The sequence below is a fragment of the Maylandia zebra genome, linkage group LG1 (genome assembly GCF_041146795.1).
Source record: "Maylandia zebra isolate NMK-2024a linkage group LG1, Mzebra_GT3a, whole genome shotgun sequence".
In the NCBI taxonomy this organism is placed as follows: Eukaryota; Metazoa; Chordata; class Actinopteri; order Cichliformes; family Cichlidae; genus Maylandia; species Maylandia zebra.
This window is the reverse complement of record NC_135167.1, coordinates 19,654,444-19,678,730: the sequence shown is the minus strand read 5'-3', so window position 1 is coordinate 19,678,730 and position 24,287 is coordinate 19,654,444. Positions and strand designations below refer to the sequence as shown.

Here is a 24,287-nt window from a genome sequence, read left to right as displayed (position 1 = left end):
TAAGATGTTTGGCAATGGCAGAGACGATTTGGCAAGTTTTTCATGAGTGCAACCCAAACACTCAACTCTGTTGCTTAACCCATAAATGCATTTTCCTTACAAATGTGGCACCATTTACGGGGAAATAAACAGGCCTTTCAACAGTATAATATTTATTCCCATGAAACATTTTTACAACAAAGATAAAAAAAATTCTTTACTTTTTGTGCTAAGCTCATAGTATTGATTTCTATTTATTCTACCGTAACCCTATAAAAACTGATTTCAAGTTTAATTCAGTTTAGTTCCTAATGGACATAATTAAATCTACAGCAGCCAAGAATCTAGTGAGCAAAAAACGCCAGAATTTCAAAATAGACAGCCTGCAGTTCCCCTACACCACTAACAGATCAGCCCAGGCAGGTGCTTAATTTGACTAAAATTGAATTGGTGGTCAGATTTCCTTCTTTTTTTAATCCAGTCTTCCAGATGAAACTAATCTGCTTAATCAACTGGGATAGGCCAGTGTAGCGAGTCGTGACTTACACCGTCTAAAACCTAAAAACATACCCCAGAGGATCTGCTGGAGTCTGGATTCCCTCTCAGACTACATGAATTAAAATACGTTTTATCTTTTTTTGATGAAATGATGAATGTGTTACATGTTTTAATTCCAGAAACAAATGACAGTATGTTACTCATATTGTGTTTCAATGAGAGAGACTAAAGGATTTGATAATCATGAGTGAAATGGTGGGGGATTATTATGGTCAATGATGGCTGTAAGAGTAGTATGAAAACAAAGAAATTACGGGGAGCAGGTAAAACAAACAACAACAACGTTTCCAGCTGAAAACACTTAAAGTATGACCATACAATACAAACAGTCTGTCTCCTGAAGATTAGCAACAAGTGAAACAGTCCCCTCAGAACAGTCAGCGAATAAGATTTTTTTTTTTTCTTAAATTTGTATAGTTTTTTATTTTTAGAGGTGGCAAGAAGCATTTTATTCTCTATGGCTTAGAGAATAAAACCAAAGGCATCCATAAAATCCAGAAAGTTGGCTGCATATATTTGTGAATTTGACTATTTGCCAAAATGCTTGTTGATTCTACTGCTACGGTATATATCTTCTATATTATATGCAACTGTTTGTGAGAAAAATTGCACTCTGCATGAATACATTTAAATTTAAAGTTAAAAAAATTTGCATTCTTAAAATAACGTGCTTTTTAGTCCTATAAATATACAAACACTTTATTTCCACAGCAAAGCTACACAAGTCTAGGTCAGATGACATCAGAAAACTGCATTTAATCAATATGAAGCAACAATGGGATGCAAATTATTCAATGTGCTTATCGAAATGTTGTTCTTCTTTAAAAAATGACACAGATAGGTACATGAAGCATAATGGGTTTGAGTCTGAGGCCTACTGGGAAAAAAAATTACACAAAAAACCTTTGCTTAGCAGGGAACACTATACCTGACTGTGCCGCTCCTGGGCCTGCTGAGTTGGACTCTGTAGCTGCTTCTAATTTTGCTGCATACGACTGTTCCTCTCGAGATCCAGTCAGCTCTCGTGTAGGTCGGGCAGCAACTGAGAGATCCTTGCTTCAGGATGTCCAGCTACTAAACCACAAAGGAGGCAGGGCGCCGAGAAGAAGGGAAAAATCAATCGAGTGCACAGAGACTACACTGTCTGTGCAGCCAAACTGTTCACTCTGTAGCTAAGGCTAAAATGCACCATGGTTCCGATTCTCCAAGGTAGATACTCACATGCAGGCAGAATCCTGTGCTTCTTGGGCAGGCCTATGGCTTTGCTAATTCTGTCATGACTATAGCAGAGGATGAAGCTTCATTTTCTTATTTAAATCTAATGCCTCTTTAAACAAACATTTCAAATGCACACACCGAATTAGTAAACAATGCAATCCAATGGCTTAGATGGAACCTTAGTCGCTGCATTGCCTTAGTCTTCAAAAAGGACAAGGCTAAAACTGTCTGAGCAAAGATTCTGTCACACAAAAGATTTCTGAACAAAATAACTTTTAGAAGATAACACAACAGTGTTTAAGCGTAACAATATGTGGAAATCCTGAAGCAACACACAAAACACAACTGCTTCAGCATGAAGTCTCGCAAGGATAAGACAGACTGTAAAACAGGACACAAACAAACATTTCCCTGACCAGTAAGAGTGGCAACCATATTAAACAGGCCGCTAATTAGTATAACCTTCTTGTGCTAAATCACAAGAGGTGAAGGCAAGGAGGGGGGAGAGAGAAAGAAAGAGAGAGAGCGAGAGAGTGAGAGAGCAAGAGAAAGAGAGGAAGAGGAGGGAGCTTGGGTGAAAGGAAGGGAGGATAGCAAACGGAAGACAAACAAACCTAGATCGTAGGCTTTAGACCAGTCTGCCTGATGCTGCTGCAGTGTCGCTGATGCAGAGGGAGTCCCAAGCAAGATGGAGACTCAAACAAGACCCAGGACAAACCATACAGAATACTCCATGAAACCAATCAAATACAAGAATTAAAAAAATTTTTTTATCCCCATTCCTTTTTCTCGACGTAGCTCTGATCTCATCTCACTGTCCATTATTGCTTCTCGGAACAAGTCAAACAAGTCTGACGGTTATTCCTGAATTAAAGATAAAAATTATGCAGAAATCCATTTCACGAAATCGCTTAAAACGTGTCTCATCCGTTAGCACTCTCTTTCTGTGTGCGATCCACACCGATAACCCTGGTCTTGCTTTCTTTCTCTCACAATCGCTCCCTCTCTCTCTATTCTCCCCTCCTAAACTGATCAATACTTCATTTAAATCATGACATTAGCACACTACTACAGGAAAAAGAGGGCGAGAACAAATACAAACGAGCATCTTATTTTAAGCGACACAGTAAAGGATGTTTTATGTCCGAGGACTTCAAGATATGTTGAAAATATAATGCGAAAAACCGAGTACATGCAAGAGTATGGGTTGTACTGCTGTTTTGATTTGAGGTCCAGAGCCTCACACTGATCAATACACATTTAAATTGAGGCTGAGAGAACCATCACAATATCTCATCTCATCAGAACAAGGCAAACATACTATCCCAATTATCATCTCAAATGACTAGTGTCAGGGGACACCAGTCGGATGCTGATAGAAGCATATTTCATATTTATTCAGCAGAATTTTTACATTAGCACCTGAGCGCATAATTGCCTAATATATATGCACACTCACACTTTTATCTATTCACATAATTCACAATGAGCACAATCAATACTGCCCTTTCCATACTGCACCACACTCATAAAGTGCGTCTGCATTAGATCATATAATAAGCCGTTCACAAAACCCCAAGCAAGACTGACTAATTTCCTGGCGCTCACTGAAATTGTGAGCCATAGCAACTGGCTAATCTTCCCGTGCGTCATTAAACCCGGATATTTACCTGAGCAGCCTCGGAGTCACGGGCCTGATGACAGAAGCAGCACATGCTGTTTCAGTCTGTGGACAGTCTCATCCCTGCTGAGTGGCTGAGCAGGGGACGACCAGATCTGGATTTCTCCATTCCGAACATGGGTGAAGAGAGCCGAGAACACAAGAAAAAAGAGAAGAGACAGAGGCATACCGTAAGCCCAACACTAGGCGGGATGTGGTAGAAAGCCAAAGTCGATCAGTCAGGCGAACAGCACTTACATATAGTCTGGCGCCAATGTTGACCAATGAGCAATTAGGTAGACAAGACTAAAGTTATTGATCGGGGGTTCAGGCTCTTTTCTCTGGGCTAACTAGCCTGCCTGAGGTTGTGTGATGGCTGCTACAGATGTGGACTACAACACAGAGAAACACAGTACAAGAGAAAGTGGGAGGAAGGGCAGGGCAGGTCTTTTCCTCCCCAGGCCTTAAGCCTTTGAGTTAGACAACAGACATAATCATTTAGACTGCTATTGATTGCCACAGGCTTAATAAGGCTTTGCATCAAGCAGTCACATACAAAAAGAAAAGGCACTTAGAAGAATCCAAACATCCAATCAAAGATATTATAGAAAGCAAACAGCTACTGTCACTGATAGTTTGCTAACACTGTGAGTGTTGTGTTTCTACTTTCCAGGAGAGAGATTTAAGTCAAGAAACCGGAGATCGTTCCCCAATACTTAAAGTTGGGAGTAAAGAAACAGAAGAGAAGTTGCATTTTAAGGTCTGTAGGTTCTAATAAGTTACCTTCAAAAGACTTAGCTTCAAATTGATAACATGACAGTACACCTTTACCACATTCAGGATAACACCGCAAGATGTAAATGTATTTTATGAACTTCATAATATCAGTGGAGCTTTCCCACAAAAACAGATGACATAGAATCTCAGAGGTATTTCAACAATGATATAATTTTGGCCTCTGTACACCACCGCAGTGGATTTTAAATGAAATTGCCAAGATGTGATTAAAGTGCACTTTAAGCTTTAATTAAAGGGATTTAATGAAAGTATTACATTAACTGTTAAAAAAAAACCTACAGACATTTTATATATAATCCTAGAGTTTCTAATTTTTTCAAAAGTAAAATATAAGGATTGTTTTAAGTAACTAGATTACAATCTTTTGCAGTCAATGACTGCCTGAAGTCTAGAACCCATGCTGGATTTCCGCCAGTAGTTTTCACTTGCTATAAAACCTCTCTATTTACATTAATGAAGACATCTACTAATTGTAGACAATTGTGATAATTATATGCCTTAAAGTGTTCTATACTTTGACGGATGTTGTAAAGGGATTTTTCTTAATCAAGGAAAGAATTCTGCGATCATCTAGTTTTTAGCCGTTTTCTCCACTGTATCTTTTCAAGAAGGTACCAGATTGTTGATTTGGGTTTTCAGCCTAATCATCTCTGCCATCACTTGCATCCACATCTATATTATAACCTCCTACTGAGGGTTCCAGTGTAAAGCTATGAAAAACAAGTTCAACACTTTGAATCAACTCTAAATATTCTAGCATCTTAATTAATAACAGAATAATGAGGGAACCGGTCATATGTTGCCATAAAGCTCTCAAACCCCTTGAACTGGGGCTGGACCATATCACAGCTACCAGGGCGAGAGGTGGGGTACACCCATGGCCATCTTGACTTACTGATCCTAAAATCGATCTCATCACTCTCATACCTTTCTGATCTTTTAAATTGGTACATTCCTGCAAGATCACTGAGGTCTGCGGATCAATTGCTCCTGGCTGTCCCGAGGTCCAGATTAAAGCACAGAGGAGATCGGGCCTTTGCTGTGACTGCTCCTAAACTGTGAAATGAACTGCTCCTTCACATCAGAACCTCCCCAACATTGGACACTTTTAAAACCCATTTGAAAACCCACTTTTATTCCCTGGCTTTTAAATCAGAATGAGTTTGTATTACTATTTTTTTTTTTTTAAATTTCTCACTCAAATCTTCTAATTTTATGATTCTTTTTCTTAACTCTTATCATATCTCCCTATGTTTTTATTTCTTTTAATTGTCTTAATTATACAGCACCTTGGTCAACAGTTGTTGTTTTAAATGTGCTATACAAATAAATCTGACTTTGACTAAAATCCATTGGAGACAAAATGACAAAAAAAGTGTCATTGTCCAAAAACCTGTGAGTGTATGCTAACTGTGTATGCTAACTGCTAAGCAAAACAAAAACAAAACATTCACGCAACATCTGCAAAAAAAAAAAAAAAAAATCACTGACACAGGTACTTTGGCTTTTATTTATCTGTATGAGTGTCTTTTATGTTTTTCTTTCTTTCTTAATTTTTTAATAGAATTTACCAGCAAAGCTGTTAAGCAAGGGAAAGTTAGAGCTAATGGTATTATAGCAAATACCACTATCCAACAGTAAGGTAATTCCATTTGCTCAGCCCATATAGCTGTATTACCACAAAGCACTTTAATTCACTACATTGAAAGCAACCAAAATCATACTTTGCCTGCTCACTTGAGTTTGTTTTTCCTTTCTTATACAATTTCAGCAGCAGGGCATTATAAACCTGTTCACTGCCATATATGTCTTGCAAAGAACTAGGAAACACATTGAAAGAAATGATTTCAAAAACACATTTCTGTCCAACTTCCCTTCTTAATAGACAACAAGACTATAAAGGCTGATCCATCCCTCTCTTTTGGCATTTGATTTAGCCATATTATTAGATGCCTTTATTATTTTATTATTTATTTCTATCCATCCATCCATCTGTACATCTTTCAATGCCAAGGACAAATCAAGACTACTGAACAGGATTTTAAGAATGAGTATTTTAGGAAGAGGGGTACGATTGAAAAACATAATTGTAAAATATGGCCATACAAATGTTTCTGTTATCCTTTTAGCAGATAAGATTATCATGTTCATTAAGAAGATGATACTGAGTGGTTGTTAAATATTTGCCAGAATGAACAAGCATTATATGCAGAGGTAATGTTTTCCTCTTTTGTTGTCGCGTGTGCCTTTATATACACTCCTTTCTTGCTTTTTGAAAATCAATTCCGCTATTTCAAAAGAGAGAGGCATGATAATGAAAGGGCACATAAAAAAAACTCTGAGGCAATTGCTCATTCCTCACACCTTCCATTTCCTCTGCATCAGAAGGACACCTTTAATATTTGGACTTTCAACGTCACTCTAGGCTAAATCCCTAGCAACCACCATAGCAACATACTCTCAGTTCAACGTGAAATGCATAGTAAGTTCCCTGCTGCCACCAGCCAGTGGAAAGAAAAAGAAAGCTGAAAAAAAAAAACATAGATATGGTTGAAAGACCAAAATTAAGTGGCTCAGAAAAGATATAACAATAGCACAGAAATATTCATATCAATAATCACACATGATCAGATTGAGTGAAGTCAATCCCCCCCCCCCCCGCATATACCAGTTCTTAAGTATAGCACTGCTGCTAAGCAGAGGGTGCTATGGTTTGTGTGACTGTGTGTGTGCTTTTGATTTTTGATTGTTTTTTCCAGCTCATCTGGATAATCATCAGACACTTCCTCAAAATAAATAAATAAATAAATAAATCCCCATGTATGCAATGTGTGAGTAAACCTGTATAAATGTAGGGTATTTAATCCGTATTTTATTTGTGCATAGCTTAAAATATTCATATCATATGTTAATTAAAATATCATAACAATATGATATAAGAATATTTTTGTGTACAGATATCGTATCGATACAGAGACATCAAATATCGATATGGCTGCATCTCAGAGAGACTGCCAGAGTCTTCATCAATCAGCACAACTCAAGGGGACGCACCTGGGTGCCAGCTGGTTCTATTCTGGTGATATTCACAGATCACAGACTGCTTAACAATCTCATTCTGCAGCAAAAAAAAAGTAACTGCTATAAGATAATAACCTTATCTTACTGGACAAAACAGATATTGACAAAGATTATCTTTGCAGACATAATTTGCAGTTTAAAAAAAGGTAATAAAATACAATATTTTTCATTGCTATGCTTAGCATTTTGCAAAAGGTTAAAATTGTGTGTTGAGTCCCACCTCTATGTTTAACCTCTAGAACTAGTATATCACCCTGAACAATATTTTTAAATTTTTAAACTTAAGTTGCTGCTTGGAGATCCGATGCCCAAAAGGAACATTTTTAAGGGACGGGGCTAAAAGTCCAGTCAAGGGGTAACAGGAGCAAAACTTTCTGTTGTTAATCAAGAAAACTGATTCCTAAGGGTGATTTGTTCTATGATACGTGTCATCAACACTTCAGTAAACAATAATCTAACCAACATACCATGTGTCATTCTTCTACAGCCACTGTACTTTCACACTATGCAAAAGTCTTGGATAAAATAGTTCTGCTCATGACTCTTTAAATGGACCTTTAACAAAATTAGATGCTTTCCTGTTTCCTATTTTCTTTAAAACTATGTACCTCATCTTGTTTCTTATCAATCACAAGTTGTTAACCACTGAGCCCACCTTGGATAATCCTCCTTTCTGAAACATAGATTTACAAAACTGAGTTAATTCTTTATTTCATATGGCCCAAAATAAATGACCGAGACCATAAAACTCAACAGGAAAGTATTCATAGAGATCGTGTCAGGAACCCTGGTTTCCCATGGGCTTTTATAGGACCAGAAGAATTTTTTAACCCCCTGGTGGCCTTTAAAATAATCCATATTTAAGGCACTTCAACATTAAACCTTCTCAGACCCAAAAACTACTTCCATCTTTTATACAGTCTTTGATTTATGTATACATCTATAAACTACCACTTCCTCAGAAACACGTTAGTATCACTATACCTCTATATGTCCTACAAGAAAGGCCCCTGAGCATTTATTCTAAAGCCCTTATGTAAATGATTAACTCTGACATTGCCTTTTCCAAAGTCCAGGATGAGAAAAGGTGGGTTGGGCCTGAGTCTAATAACCACACCATAAATATTTCTATAATACTAATACAAATAATACTATAAATACTACTACAATACACTGATGGCAAACCACCAGCACAGAGACCTGGGTGAAGAAGGGAGCTCTGTAAAGACAGCTGTCCATGGCAGTGCACTAGGAGGGGCAAAGGGCCTAGCTATCAAAATAAATGATTAATACACAATATATTCTATATACTATAAAATCAGCAGAGAAATCTGATAAAACAAAAATGTAAAAATTTTGATTTTCCCCAAAGTAGTGTTTAAAAAGCATTAAAAATTGCAAAGTTAATTAACATTATAGAAAGTGTCATCAGAGAAAACTGTTAAGTACACTTGCCTACTCTTTAACATGTTGGTTGATGTTTCTCCCTGTTTAACTTGTGATTGTTTATAACCATAATCTCTGCAATTAGGATTTTTTTTTCTTAAGATGTCAGGATTCTTTGAGGCCATATCTCCTTCTTTTGGTGTCTCTGAGATTTATAAGTGTCACTTAGTGTTAACTTGAATCCCACCTTCTTTAGCACAACATATTGTCAGCAATATAAATGTTTACTAAGAGAATAGTGAATTATACCACAGGAGTTGTTTTAGAGGATTACCGTTGAAACCATCTATATAACTACTGTCATTTTTAGGCACAAGGCTTCCCTGGGTGAGAGTTTGGTGGTGCTTTCTTCAAAAGAGTTTTCCCTTTAAAACACTGAAAAGGATAAACCCAGCCATGTCCATAAGTATTTATGGCCGGCGAGGGCAAAAACACACTCACCAAGGTGCTCTAAGTAGCTATTAAACAAGCGTGGAGGTGACCCCTGGTTTTAAGTGGCTCTGTATCTGACAGTCAAAGCCACAGAGGCCATTCTTTAAATGGATTTCCTAAAGTTTAATTCATGAAAATATGAAGTGCTATTCATGGGCAAACTTGTGCAAGAATGCACCCTGGTCTCAGGTTCGTCCAAATTCCTGCCGTTTCTCTATGGAGGGCTTGATTGGTTACCATGGTTCAAAAAACTCAGCAAACATAAATTAGATATGGAATGCATCCTAATCAACCGTATAGTGATAGTGAGATATTATATGAATATACACATTTGGAGTGAATCTTCTACAAAACTCTAAATATTTCAATGCTATCTGGAGCACAAGAATTTCAGTTTATAGCGTCCTATTATGTAATGGTGCAGTTCCAATACATTGTATTTAATGTACACTGTATTTCGATTGATAGGTATATTACTATAAGAGCCAATTATTACTGTTTCAAGCTTAACAACATTAGCAGCTGCACTTCGAAGATGGCTAGCTGTTAAATTCATTTTGCCATACAACACTGAGCCACACTGCTCTGAGTAGAGATCTAAATGAAAAAGCAGTGTAGATAAAGATAAAAAGCACCCTTTCCCCAAAACCTTTAGCCTTTGTAGCAACGGGGGCTTTGTGAACCTAAAGGTGGCCTCAAAACCGAGACCTGAATCAGCTAGATTGCATCCTATCTTTAATGAATCTCACAAAGGAGGATTATACTGACAGGCTTATTTCCACTAACAATGCACACCCGCTGCCAAATACAGACATGGATGCTATTCATGCGACTGCTGACCCCCTTTAATCCAAGCACACAACAGCTCTTTAATAAACCCTGTCAGTACAAAGATAGGTCAGTGTCCATAAAAGTGACCACCAGAATATTTTCATGGTGTCAGTAACTTTTAGATTTCTTGTTGATATAGTTCCACTGCATACTGAGAAACCATTTCTTGTGTTTTTGACTTGGTAACTCATCTTTGTATCTCAAACAACGCGATGCAAGGAACTCAATCAAGCCGTGTGAACTTTGCAGAAGAACGGAAATATTTGCCTTGCTCCAACATTTGATCTCGAGCCCCTGACAAGGATCTCAAACTGTCTGCAGGCAAATGAGAGCTGTCTGGTATTTCTTGGGCCAATGCTAAATCAAATTAGTTAAAGCCATGTTAATTTCAAGCAGCATTTCATTAAAAAGGAAAGGATAATCACCAACAAAGACTCCATGTCCTTCTGACTAATCTAATAATGCTTCGTTTGTTTACTTTAATCACATATGGCGATTAAGAAGCAGAGACGGGGCTAAATCATGTAGACAGAGGGATTTCATAATCTGCCTGTCATGGCCACCGTCTGATTTCCTTCCATTCGTCACAGTATGTGGACGGATGGGCGGGAAGTGTTTCGACCCTTGGCTGGTGTTTAGAGAGGTGCTCTAACCTCATGATGGGACTGCTCATCTTTAGAAGATGAGGGGGTTCAGGTATCACTTTACCCTGAAGGGACTCAATACTGGAGCCAGGCCACTGGCTCTCATGATATTAGCTTTGCATTTTGGAGCCAGGATGCTAATACAATCTTTACAGAGTTTTGAGCCAGAGACAGAGGACATCTGTATATTGTTAAATTCTGTCATGTCACTTTCCCATCTTCAGCTCAAAGTAAACTCCTAAATTGATTTACTACATAAGAACAGCCTTTACATTACATGTTATTTCTAACCATCAAAACATGCTTGCACTGAACCATCTTTACTTTTTTACTTAACGTTTATATTTTTATTGCCACTATGGTAGATGCAGGAGTATTGGAAAAACTATATATTTATTTATAGGGTAACCATTTTATTAACCAAGAAATTGCATTGTGGATATTTCTTTATTTGAGCTGTTGTAAACGCCAGTTACTTATACAAAGCAGCTTCAAGATTTGCTCCTTTATATAGTTTACTGTATTTCTTTAGAAATTCTACCAGATTTTTAACCAGGTTTCTGATTCTTCTGAGCTTGCCGTTTTGCATTGCTACGTAAGAGACATTTATGGTGACTAATTCTGCAACTGGGACTGCAGATGGGGAGACTTTGCTGAATAAGGGACGGGCAATGAAAACACTAGAATTTTTAAAAAGCTCATCAGATCGTTCTCCCTCAGAAAAAACCTCATTCCTCATCAGTGGGTACGATCACTTGAATGGAATCAATCAATTGTGTTCCGCTTGGCTTTGCTCTTCTTTGCTCTTCGTTTCCAAATCCAATCTCTTCCATGTCATCTCAGAGCACATTTATAAGGGCCCAGCCTCTTGATTATCTCCCTCCCTCGCCTCAACTCCCCCGCTGCTGCATGCTCCAATGTATTAAATTAAATGAGGTGTCTGTCCAGGTCACCCTCACCACAGCCTCCCCCCACCACACCACCCCACCGCCCCCGTTCTCACTGCTGGTAATCAAGGGAGAAGACCCTCCCTGCTAGTTTTGTGCCAGCCAGGCTGCATAAATTAGCATTAATGAGAGCTGGAAAGACCGGCAGTAAAAGCAGGGAGGAAAAGGACTGAAAGGAGCAAAGCCAGAATGGGGCAGAGAGGGAGAGAAATGCAGCTTCAAATTGAACACTCACAAAAGGTTACATTTCTCTGTCGTCTCACCATCTTTCTTTTTATGCTCATCTCTCCATTCTGTACCTTAGCCTCTGTCTTTCCGCTGGCTATCTCCCACAGACAGACTCAACAAAGCTCTGAGGAGTAAAACAGCAGTGGCTAGGGTTCTGGCAATAAAATGAATCATAGATGAGGCTGTGTGAACACTTAACATAATCCCATGGCTCAAGCTCGAAAATACTGCAGGGCGCTAACGTCTTTGTTGTTCATCAAATATTGATGCATACATAATTATTTTTAAGCATAAGTGTGCAGATTGTGCAAATATGTAAATATATCTCAGTGGCAAAAGGCATTTTTAGTATTGGTTTTATGTAAGCAAATTTGATTCTGGTGGATCGTATTAGTCTTACTTACCTAGGGGATACATATAATTATCTTGCCATGATACAGAAGTGCATGTGTGATGTGTTTTACATTGACTGTAAACGAACACATACAAATACAGCCAAAGTATGCTATGATGATCCTGATGATACGGTTGCTGTTAGCTCCTCTTTCTTATTGCAACAACAATGACAATTACAAGAGAAAAGAAAATCACTGCATCACGTAATTCCTCTGCTCCCCAACTTTAATTGGTTAATGCATCCTTTACTGCTGCACCACTCCACTTCTCTCAGTTTCCTCCTCCACCTCATGATTCCTTTCTTCTCCCCTCCACCCTTTTTCATCTCCTTCCACTCCCACCTCATTTAATATCAAGTTCACCCTGGTAATTAAAGTTGAACTACATGTAGGTCTCTAGCTTCAGGGTGGCAAATTGGCACAGTCAGCCAATAACTGCCCAATGTAGTGTTGTCTTTAAGTTTTAACGCCAGCTGGGAGTTTATAACATCTCACCTGCAACTTGGTTTTGTTCCATCTTCTGCAAGGTTCACAGTATAACAGGAGTGTTTTGTCTCTGGTGAAAATCCTGTGACTTTTGGCTTCAGCTGCAGAAGATCACATTGGATACGACTCATGTCAGAAATTTTGAGGCAAGAATTCAGACCAAAACTTATTCAAACAGTAGTATCAGACTTGGACATAAGCAACATGAAAGCAGGATTCAACATGGTTGTATAAATGTTTCAGGCTGCTGGTGATGTTGGTGTAATAGTGTGGTGGATATTTAATAGCACAACTTTGGTCTCTTAAGCATCATTTAAACATAAAAGCCACCCATATCCTGATGGGTGACTTTTCTGGCTTCCACTGTCAATTCAACAGATCAACTTTGTGATGCTGATGAATAGGAGAGATCCATGCAGTCATCAAACTCCTGCAACTTTGTGATGCCATCATGTCAATATGGACATAAATCTCTGAAGAATGTTTCAAGCACCTTGTTGAATCTCTGTCACAAAGAATATTAAGATACTAGCAAGATTTACCTAATAAAGTGTTGAGTGAGTGTATATATCACTTCTCCAACATGATCTCAAATCAATCTCAAAATGCTAGCTGAAAGTCAAATTAACAATTTAAAAGTAAATACAAAAATCACAGACAGTAATGAGACAGGACAGCTGTGGACGGGACAAACTAACAGTAAACATTCAAGTCGTGCTGACAGACAAGTAGAACCTGTAGTGTGTGGGCTGCATGTGTAAACAATCTGGCAACTTTGGTAACAACAGTCAAACATGCCAAATTTACTAACCTGTATATTCTAATTATTCAAAATAAAGGTCACACACATTCGTGAAGTCTCCTGGGAGAAAGCCAGGAGAATCCCGAGACTTGAGTGTTAGCAGATATGTAAAAAACGGTTGCTGCATACAGAAACATACAGAAAAAACTAAACACACACGTTCTGGTGGTCTTGCATTTGTGAATTGCTAGATTTTTAATGACTTAAGCTGCGTTCATACTGGAAACAAGCTGCAGTAATGTGCCAACCAACCAAACCATATACATCAACGAAAGAACGAAAGAAAAATAAGTGGAAAGATCATGATATGGTCTCCTTCTGTGACCTATATTAACCATTTCTTTCTTTGACATCAGATTTTGGTAAAATATATGCTCAATTTAGCTAGTTCACTAATACAAGATTGATGATGGCAGCTGGAACAATAACCCATCGCCCAACCCTCTATGAATGCAAGTTATGAAAGTCCAGAGAAATCAGGGGTGTTTGTTTAAGCTGCTGGAGTCACAGCCATAAGCAGAAACACAGGACTTGAAATTTGATACTTTTAATATTTGCATATAGTCACATGCATCACCAAGACAGACAGCACCTGATACAGAGTGAACATCTAGACTGGAATTCTAGAAAACATGCCATCAGTTGTTAGAGGTAGGTACTGTGCATATATCTACAGGCAGCTATTATCTGGTTACACACATCTCTTGACAGCAGCTGTAGAATAGACTGCTCTTGGACTCCACTATCGGCTGTTATTAAGCAGCAGCCCATTGCCTGTGCTTGAGCAACCAAGGATAATAAAAATTCCTTTTCTTTAATTAACTTTTATGACCAGCGAAGAGGACACAGTGACACCTGTCTTCTGCAGTGCCACAAATTATTTCTTCCCTTTCACATTTGTGCATATTGTGTGTGTGTGTGTGTGTGTGTGTGTCTGTGTGTGTGTGTGTCTGTGTGTGTGTGTGTGTGTGTGTGTGTGTCGTGTGCGCGCTCTGAGACATCACTGCAGTAAACATCATAAAACATGGATTCTTTCCTTTAAATCTCCCCCTCAATTATCTCTGTAATAATAACCAATACACATGTTCCCCAGTACATGCTGAATAAGGATGGGAATCATTATGATTCCCATATGGTACACCTACTATTACTGATACTGCTTATAGATCCAGTATTTTAATGACACTATTAAAATGGGTTGTTTTTTTATATTTTCTATGACAAAATGTGCATTAATATTGCTTGAATATTATTTAAGGACACCCTTTTGATGACACAGTACCTTTCCCTTTATTTGTAAAAAAATATGCAGTTTCTATATTATTATATAATTTTAAGTTAGCAGTGTAAGGAGTCAACATGTACGTCCACTCTTACAAAAGAACTGCACTTGTTAGCATTAACTCCAGTTAAACATAGCAATGCTATCTCATTGTTCTGGTGTGTGCTTTACGTTTGTTACAACTGCTTCCACTACTGTTCTCAAGTGAAAGCATTGAGAGAGGAGCATGTGGTGCAGGGTTCAGCTGTAGCAACCAGGAGGAACTGAGACAAACAAGCCGTCGATGGGCTGCTCTTGCTTGTCCAGTTGTTGGTCCTTCTTGATAGTCCCAGAAAAAAGTCCTAACATAGAAAGAGCTCAAGTAAAAACAAGTGCTACAAAGAATGAAAAGTTTCCACTGCAGCAACTATCTGTGAACTCCACTGTTGCTCCTTTCCGTGTTCCACCCCACTTTTCAATCAGTCAGTGTTCAACCTAAAAATGATGTCATCCACATCAAGCTACATGGCGATGTTTTTTTTTTTGTTTGTTTTGAAGAACTACAAAAAACGTTGAATATGTCGGCTCTGGGTAGTCATACATTTGTGTAAATGTACACAAATAAATGTAACTTGAGGAGGTTTTTGTACAGACACAGACCCTTAATGACAAGACAGTAGTGGATTAAATGAGACTTTGCACTTGTCATATACTCAATTTATCAGTCAGAAGAACTGAGAAGGACTTCTGTAGCTGTATTATATAAAGAGCCTTGACAATAGTAGTGCTACCATAGTTTTTACTAATAATCTACTACACAGTCATCGCATGTAAACAAATAATTTGCAGTAGATGACACTAATGAGAATGCATTTAAACAATAAAGCAAAGTTTAGCAATAGCTAAAAAACAATCTTAGCCTGACACAGTCAAAAGCATAGCGGTAATTCTTTCTTACTAATATAAAAACTCAAATGTCTTTTCATCATCATGAACACCAACTAAAAACTATTGAGAGGAACCACTACTTCTTTTTCAGGTGACATTCATCTCTTGCACATTGTTTTGCTTTTCACGATAAAGAAAAACCTCATAGCTCGCAGAGCAGCGGAAATTAAACCTGTGAAAGATGTCAAGGCTAGGTCTGAATATATGATATGGTTTGAATGTGAAAGAACCTCAGTTTTCAGCTTGGGTACAGAAAACTTCATGACACTAGTTAGAATATATGTTAAAGTATATGAAATAAGTGAAACATGAATTCATTGTGTTGTTTTTTTAAGGGCATCTTTTGATATACAAAGATTGCAGCATATCCAGGGAAGTGAAGTGAAACTACAATGTACAATCATGTGTTGGTGGTTTTAGAATCTAGGTTTATATTAGTATATCAATAGCCTTTAATTAAAAGGAACAATTGTGAACAACGGTGATTCCTGCAGTAGCTCTCAGTAACATATTCTAAAAGGTATGTAGGAGTACCATATTGAATAAGGTGGTTTAAAGAAACAAATTAATGTGCATTTTAAAAATATTTAATTTACCTAACAAACTGAAAAAAGGATACAAAATTGCTCCGTTAATAGATTTCAGTTGTGTTTAAAAAGAAAAAGTCACCCACGTTGCTGTACTTGACACCAGGAGGTTGCTTTTAAAAGCCTGAGGTAAAATACGTCCCCTTGGACACTTAAACCAAGCACTGAAACCTTGAGGTTTCAGCTGGCCACAAAACACCAGATCCTACACATTCACAGAATGAAAAAACTCTTTAACTTGAGTTGATGATTGTAAGTATTCTGTGAGGCCATTTTAGAGTGTCCTTGTAATGCAGACTTCTGAAATTCTATGGCAGTGTCGAGAAAGGTAGGGGGTGGGGCCTTGATTGATTGCCAAGGATGAGTGATTAGAAATGTGAGCTGCAATAATGGCCTCTGCTGCCAGGACTGTTGAAGGAGCCAACCACAGTGTTGTAAACATTTCACTGCATCCCAACATGCTTTACTGCCTTTAAAGGGAGGGAGATGCACATTTAATACTAAAGCAAGCTACTGCCAAGGCTCATTACTATAACCCTGTCCCAGAGCATCACCATATTTAGAAAACCATCAGCAAGTCAGATGGTCCTTATCATACGGGGACAGACGTACCCACCATATGCAAGACAACCATGCACATAATGCACAAATACAGAGAAACAATAATACTGTCTACCCACTGTCTGTTTAAAAATTTATTGCATAACAATTGAATAACATCAAGCCCTCAGAAAACTGACAGAACTGGCAAATAACACAGCATCTTTACTTTGTTAAGTTAAAGTTAGAAGAAACAAATGTAATTTATTTTAGAGTCTTAATTCCGGTAAAGATGAAATCAAAGGCTCAAGTGCTGCTCCTTAAAATGAGATAGTTTATGAATGTCACTGTGACTCATTTCTGAAGTGCATACTATATGTGCCCCATTTTTAGCAAACAGTTGAACATATCAGCTGCTTCCAATGTAGTTGGGACACTGACTGTTAATTTAAATATCTTTTGGAATCAGTTAGTCAGAGCCAGTCAGATATTCAACAGAAATCATTTGAGAGAAAAAAATCTCTTCAGCCACCCGCATGGTCCTGCGTACAGCTAACATGTACAAGCAAATATAGTGTACGTCCATAATACTCACAGTTTAGTTTAATCTTGAGAGCACAGCAATATCTACAAGCTGGTTGCTATAAATATCATCTACTTGTCTTGATGCATTCTCAATCATCCAGGAAAGTAAATCTCCAAAAGTTGATTCTGTTCATCTGGATGTAGCGTTTTGTGGGAGAAAAGTTTTGTCACTCATCAGAGTGACTTCTTCAGTCTGAGCTGACTGCAGGTTTCCCCAAATCTTATAAACAGTACATTTGCATAATGACTGAAACCAGCCCACTGAAGGAACAATGGGCTGGGAGGTCAGTTCCTTAATCATAATTATGCAAATTCTCATGACCATTGATCAACAACCACTGACTATAACCCACTGATCAAAGACCACTGATCAATGGCCATGAGTCCCATTCACAGAGAGTTGGGGAATGGCTGCAATCACAGCATTGTAAGATGGTGAAAGATGTACCCTTAGACCCCCTCCTCGATTCAGAGATGGTCTTTCCCTTTTCACGTAAATGGCCTCCTTGACTCCGCGCTCAAACCAGCGTTCTTCCCTGTCCAGGATGTGTACATCCTCATCATTGAAAGAGTGTCCACTGGCCTGTAGGTGTGAACAGTCCTGGCCTGATGAGGTAGCGCTTCTGTGTTGTGCCACCCGCTTCGCCAGAGGTTGTTTGGTTTCCCTGATGTATAAATCCTGGCAATCCTCCTGGCACTTAACAGCGTACACTATGTTACTCTGTTTGTGTCAGGGAACCCGATCCTTGGGGTGAACCAATTTTTTGCGCAGTGTATTTTGGGTTTAAAAGCCACAGAGACCCGGTGTTTAGAAAAAAATGCATCTCAACTGTTCCGATACTCCTGACACGTATGGGAGCTAGGGGTGGGGGAAAAAATCGATACTGTGTAGTATCGTGATATTTTGTTTGCTAATAATGTATCGATACAGGGACAGCAGAAATCGATATTTTGTTACAAAAAAAGTTTTTGTGCTCTGACTTCAGAGCATGTTGATCCTTTTTCTGAGCAAGAATCCTGACATTCCTTCACTGTCCAAATGTGTTTAACTTTTTTTGGCAGCAATAAACATGACAGTTTACTTATTTTAATTTAAGACATGTTTTATTTTAATTAAGTTTAAAACTTTTTTATTTAATGTAAAATTATATTTTGTTTTAATTTACTTTCAAATTCTTCAGTTGCTGAATGGGCTGCATAGTTTTCATAAATTGCATAGTTCAGAATAGCTATAATTGTACCAGATGGTTGCATTCAGTTAAGTTGGACTAGACTGTGATACAAACCGTTCAGTTTGTCAACAATAAAACTGACTGAAATGAGAGAAAGACTGAGTGCGAGACTGATATTAGATAAAATGAATATTGATAAAGTTTACCTTTATGTACAGAATCTGAATATCGCAGATATTTTTAAAAATCGCAATAATATCGTATCGTGCGTTAAGTATTGTGATAATATCGTATCGTGGGATGTATGGTGATTCCCACCTCTAATGGGAGCACTACAGGTTTTCGCTTGGGCAGCGGTTGTCCTTCTCTCCTGGATCGGCTGGAGCTTTCTTTAGGTGCCTTTCCAGCTTTGACAAAAGTCCAGCTGGGATAATCACATTTACTAAGGGCCTTCTTGATGTGCTGTTCTTCTGCCTCCCTGGCCGCTGTGTCAGTGGGGATGGTGTTCGCATCCCAGCCCATTGTTCCTTCAGTGGGCTGGTTTCAGTCATTATGCAAATGTACTGTTCATAAGATTTGGGGAAACCAAATCTCAGCTGAGACTGAAGAAGTCACCTGGATGAGTGACGAAACGTTTCTCCCACAAAACGCTACGTCCAGATGAACAGAATCAACTTTTGGAGATCATCTACTTGTCTTTCTCTTTTTTAGCAATAAAAAAAAGTTAGCTAATATAACATGACTCTTGACTGGGAGCAGGCCGAAATCTCTGGGGCTGAAAAATGAAGCTAAGAACAGAAGTGCCAAAAGTGGTTCCTGGAGTGGCCACTGGAGGCTGGCTCCAAAAGCTACTCTACTTTCCCCAGTAGACTCCCACATTAAAAAGCCAGAGTTAAGGCAGCCTCAACTGGTTATCAGAGAAACAGCAGCCTGGCACTGGTTTCACTAGCACTACTGTCGATATGGAGAAATGCAACAACAAATACATAAATGTATGACAAAAAGGGCAGATTTCATAACTGCATACAGGAAACTAAAAATAACTAAATAGGGAATTTGTGATCGCCATATTATAAAGGACAAAGGGCATCTGCTATTCACTTTAATGAATGTGCAAGCTCTCACACATAGATTAAGTTCTTACACTAAGCACATGCACGTGGGAGTGGATTAAAACAACAGTATGCCCCCGGGTGAAATCACTTAGCTAATTATGGTAAAAGTAATAAAGCAAAGTTCATGTAAATGGAAGATAAAAATCCTGGAATAGTGCATACATAATCAACCCACAACACTGACTAACAATGGCCAGAAAACCTAGGAAACTAATAAAAACCCCTACACAGTTCAAAGCACATCTCTGTTTGAATCAAACAGACTAGGGTGTGTATATTAAGGTCAGATGTAGCAGGAATAAATGCTCAAGACCACTGAGAAAGAAGTGTGATATTCATTAAATGTAATCTAAATCAAGCAGGTTTGGGGAAGCTGCTTGATTTAGATTAGGATGGCCAGTCTTTGCTGATGTTAACCACTAGACACAATCATCTTTTACAACACAAAGGAAAAACTGTTATGGTATTGGCACTCCTGGGTTAAAAAATAAATAAATAAATAAAAAATCACCTATTCCTGAATTACTTTGGATCAACGAACTAACCTCGTACTCATTTAATATGTTTGCTGTCATCAGTCCACCCATTTGCTTTTCCAATATATTCTTCAGAAGATTGCAAGGCGAGCTGGAGTCCACCTCAGCTATTGTAAGGCAAGATGTGGGCTAAACCCTGGACAAAAATGTGCCTGACATTTATATCATCTATCCATCCATCTACCCATCCTCTTCTGCTTATCCAATTTGGCCTATCCAACCCCACTGTGACTCCAGGTGCCTCAAACTAGATGGTAAGTACTGTAATGCTTGGTCAGGTGGGTTTGCTGGTGTTAACACCGAGATGCTCAATAGTAGCACTAGCAAAGTAGCAAGGCGGTAGCCCAGTAAACCATAACCAAATGTGCTTTTCTGTCGGAGGATGCACTATTAAATGGTTAAGCTGTTACTGTAACGTACATAATAAAGGCAGTAGATTTTGGTTTTAAAGATAAGGTTTGACCTTATTTGACCTTGAAGAAGAAGTCCAAAGTAACATAACATTTAGAATCCCCATAAAACATTCCCTATATGCCTACAAATAATTCCATTAAGAAACATACAGTTGTTTTAAATAGCTCTTTTTAGCATTATTACCACTTTGACCTTCAGACCTATTGACATTGAAGGAGAGGTCAGAGATCAAATGTAACATATTTTAAATCTTCATATGTTACATTTGATATTGTACCTTCTTTATGTTGACAATACACAACACACTTGTAAGGATCACAGTTTCTAAGGTATATGGCTTTTTGTAAATTTTAACCAATAAATCATTAAGTTGACCTTGAAGACCTCGGTGAATCTAAGGCAAATTTTAATGCATTGTTAATAGGGCTGCCACAAACGATTATTTTGATAGGCGACTAGTCACCGATTATTTTTGCGATTAGTCGACTAATCAGATCATGTGCCCATTGGACGTACAACGTACAGCTTATTGCACCAGCATGAATCTGCTCTTATATAACTATCATTAGCTTACAGCTTTAAGTGTTTAAGGTATGTGCTAACTAAAAATAAAGACAAGATGATTGTTTGTTAAATTTTAATGAAGTTTGCAGATTGTTTCGGTGGAGTTTAATAAACTCAGCCATCTGCTCCTTGCTATCTAAAATATAACACAACACCGGAGTATATTCTCGAGCATCTCACACTTCTGATAATCAGTTGTCTGCTTGACGTTTATTCAGCTGTGTAAAAACTATAACTTTAATCTCAGCCAAACTGATTTACTTAGGAACAAATAAAATACTGAAAAAAGCCAAACAATATCATTTTTAAGTTATCTAAGTGACTTATATATGTTTAACCTGAGTAGCGAAAGACGGCAGTGGGTTTGAAAACGATTTGCCGGCTAGTGAGCCTTGCCCCCGGTTAGCTATCGAGCTGGTGGGTAACAGATGTCTCCGAAAACGTTGTGCGCAGATATTTGAAGTTTACACAGCTGCATTCTTTGGCACTCTAGTGTAGTTACTGTGTGTGTGTGTGTTTATAAGTAGTTTTAAACCTTGTGATCCACAAAACAACATAACAGTAAAAGAAGAACTGACTGCGTTACAGTCAGTGCTGGAGCAGCGGCTTGGCTCATGCGCGATTCATTTTCTAGTTTGGACGCATAGATGGGAACATCTCCTGCCCTGATAGCAGCGGGGGGAGGACTATCCTCCGCCCGTGAGCGCTTTGGCACGGGTGAGGTGCCCACGGCAGGCAAGTGCGTACGCTAAATTGGATACGATACAGAGAAGATTAGCATGGCCCCTGCGCAAGGATGACACGCAAATTCGGGTAGCACCGCTGCTTGTTGAGAGTAAGAGCGATACACGCTTTCACGTCAAAAAGTCGTCATAAATAAGTCTCCAATAATACAAGTCGCCAGATTTGTCGCTAGTCGCTTTTTAGGAAAAAAAAGTCATTAAGGGGGTCTGAAAACTCGCTAAATATAGCGACAAAGTCGCTAAGTTGGCAACACTGACTGGGCGCTAACCGTATCATTCAAATATATTGAATGTTGCAATGTTGACAAAGAGAGGAAGTGACGTAAGATTTGCGAATGCGGGGTACCGATCGGGTTTCCGGTACGGATTGGGTAGCGACAAGGCCGCGCTATGAATCCTGGGACACAGCTTCTTCTTCGGGGTTTAATGGCAGCTGGCATCCTTGTACATGCAGTGCTGCCATCTTCCGTTTCAGTCCGTTATTACACTCTTAAATCCTACTACTTATTCCTGCGTCTTTAGGGATCTTACAAAGTTTCAAAACGACGCATCGACTATTAAATTGGTCGACTAGTCACGATTACGTCGACGATCAAAATTGTCGACGTAATCGTGACTAGTCGACTAATCGTGGCAGCACTAATTGTTAACATGACCTCACTCTGCACCTCAACAATGTTTTCTTTTTTTATTTTAAGTTTTCATACATCCTTGTTCACCAAAATGGTACTTTGTAGTACAATGGACGTCAGACAAGTTTCTGTTGCATGAAAATGTCACGTCATGATGAGTCTGCCCAAATGTCAGCATCTGACAAAGTTGGGGGTAAGAATTTTGTCTTTTCAGCTGATGATCAGTAAGATCGAGAATTTTACTTATTTACCATACCTATAGGACTTGGAAGTCTGGAACATTTATTGTTTTGAAAACATAAGATTGGCTTACTAACTCTAGTGTGAAATAATAAAAAAAATGCGTTGTGTAACTATGGTGAATTAACCTACACTGTATGTCTTTGTACTCTGGGTACCATTCAATTTCTTATTCAATAAACAACAGTGATAGTTCCACAGTGCTAATGCCGTAAAAATTCAGAACTGTGCATACAATCACTAAGACCATTTTGACGACTTAAGTTTGTGCTACAGATTTTCTTCACTAGAACAAAAACAACACGGTAAATCCTACAGCCCAAAATGCAGGGGCTGACACTGCTCCTGAACTCTGTATATTGTATGAGAAGTGTATCGAAAGACAGACAGAAACAGACAGCTTAATGACTGCACATAAAAAGAGAGGAGGCAGAGGAGTGAATGAAAGCAAGAGGGAGGGAAAAGGTGTACGAGATGGAGAGAAGAAATTAGGTTGTTATGTATATTGCTGGCAATTCACACATGCACATTCCATCTGAGATCCCATCAGCTGTCAAACTGAGAAAGCGATGGGGATGTGGGAGTGGCAGGAATCTCAACAAGGCCTGAACTTGGCGCACCACTGAGACCTAATCAAAACACAATCACATTCACTGCCAGAACAGACGCACACAGGCCCGCACCCATACATTCATTCTCTCCACACACATTCACACCCAAGCAAAGTCCTAGTCACTCCCTTTCCTTTTCACACAAACACTGTTTAACAAATGTACACATAATCATTCACACACTCACAGAAAAAACATTAACTTGTAGTCACACATGGGCAAACACATTTTGTTCCATGCAATCAAACTTCAGCCTATTTCAAACTATCCACTGCTTCAAGGCAGAGAGATGATGTATGAAACTGCCCAGTTAAATACTGGCTCTTATCTTGAGCTATGACCTGTGACTTGAGTTTATCTCCATTATGCAGTGGTTCATTTCAAAAGCTTCACCTCTGTTGGAGGTTATTGGTATGGGAGACACAGACAGGAACTCTGGTTGCATATAGGGATCAGCCAAATGTGTCTCCAACTGAACTGAGCCTTCCCCCTAATACGCAATCCCTCTAGACAGTCTAGGCGCTGCAGTAGTCGAGCCCAGAGTCCACTCACTCAGGTGTGAAGGCATCACGGCTGACCAGTTCCTAGGTCAGCATTCTCATCGTTAATCCACACAGATAGGCCAAATGCTGACCACTAGGAAGTAATTGCTTGGAGTTGGCCCTGCCAAAAGCTCTCTAATGCAAGAATAGGTGTCTGAATGTTAAGAACATTTTTTTTCCCTTGTGATTTATTTGGTTCTGCTAAACTTAGAGATTGCCCTGGGTAGATGTTACAGATAAGATTAGATCAGCTGTGGTACGCTGTAGTTGTGATAAAGCTCCAACTTTACAC

The 24,287-nt window shown here is 38.7% G+C and overlaps 1 protein-coding gene and 1 pseudogene across 9 annotated transcripts in view; one reads left to right on the top strand and one right to left on the bottom strand.

Moving 5' to 3' along the window:
• The window catches only part of LOC101476772 (uncharacterized), a 144,401-nt gene that overhangs the window by 65,617 nt on the left and 54,497 nt on the right, over positions 1 to 24,287 (bottom strand). For 8 of the 9 annotated variants that reach the window (XM_076882880.1, XM_076882886.1, XM_076882888.1 and 5 more), the window contains 3 exons: positions 12,713 to 12,804; positions 3,426 to 3,539; positions 1,466 to 1,611 (listed from right to left, as the gene is read on the bottom strand). Coding sequence is in view for 4 of the 9 variants with exons in the window: in XM_076882886.1 (XP_076739001.1) it covers positions 3,477 to 3,539; positions 12,713 to 12,804 (155 nt within the window). In the remaining 5 variants the exon portion in view is untranslated. The remainder of the gene's footprint in view (positions 1 to 1,465; positions 1,612 to 3,425; positions 3,540 to 12,712; positions 12,805 to 24,287) is intronic. The other variant, XM_076882874.1, reaches the window with a different exon arrangement.
• Positions 21,959 to 22,058, top strand: LOC111501373 (U6 spliceosomal RNA; annotated as a pseudogene).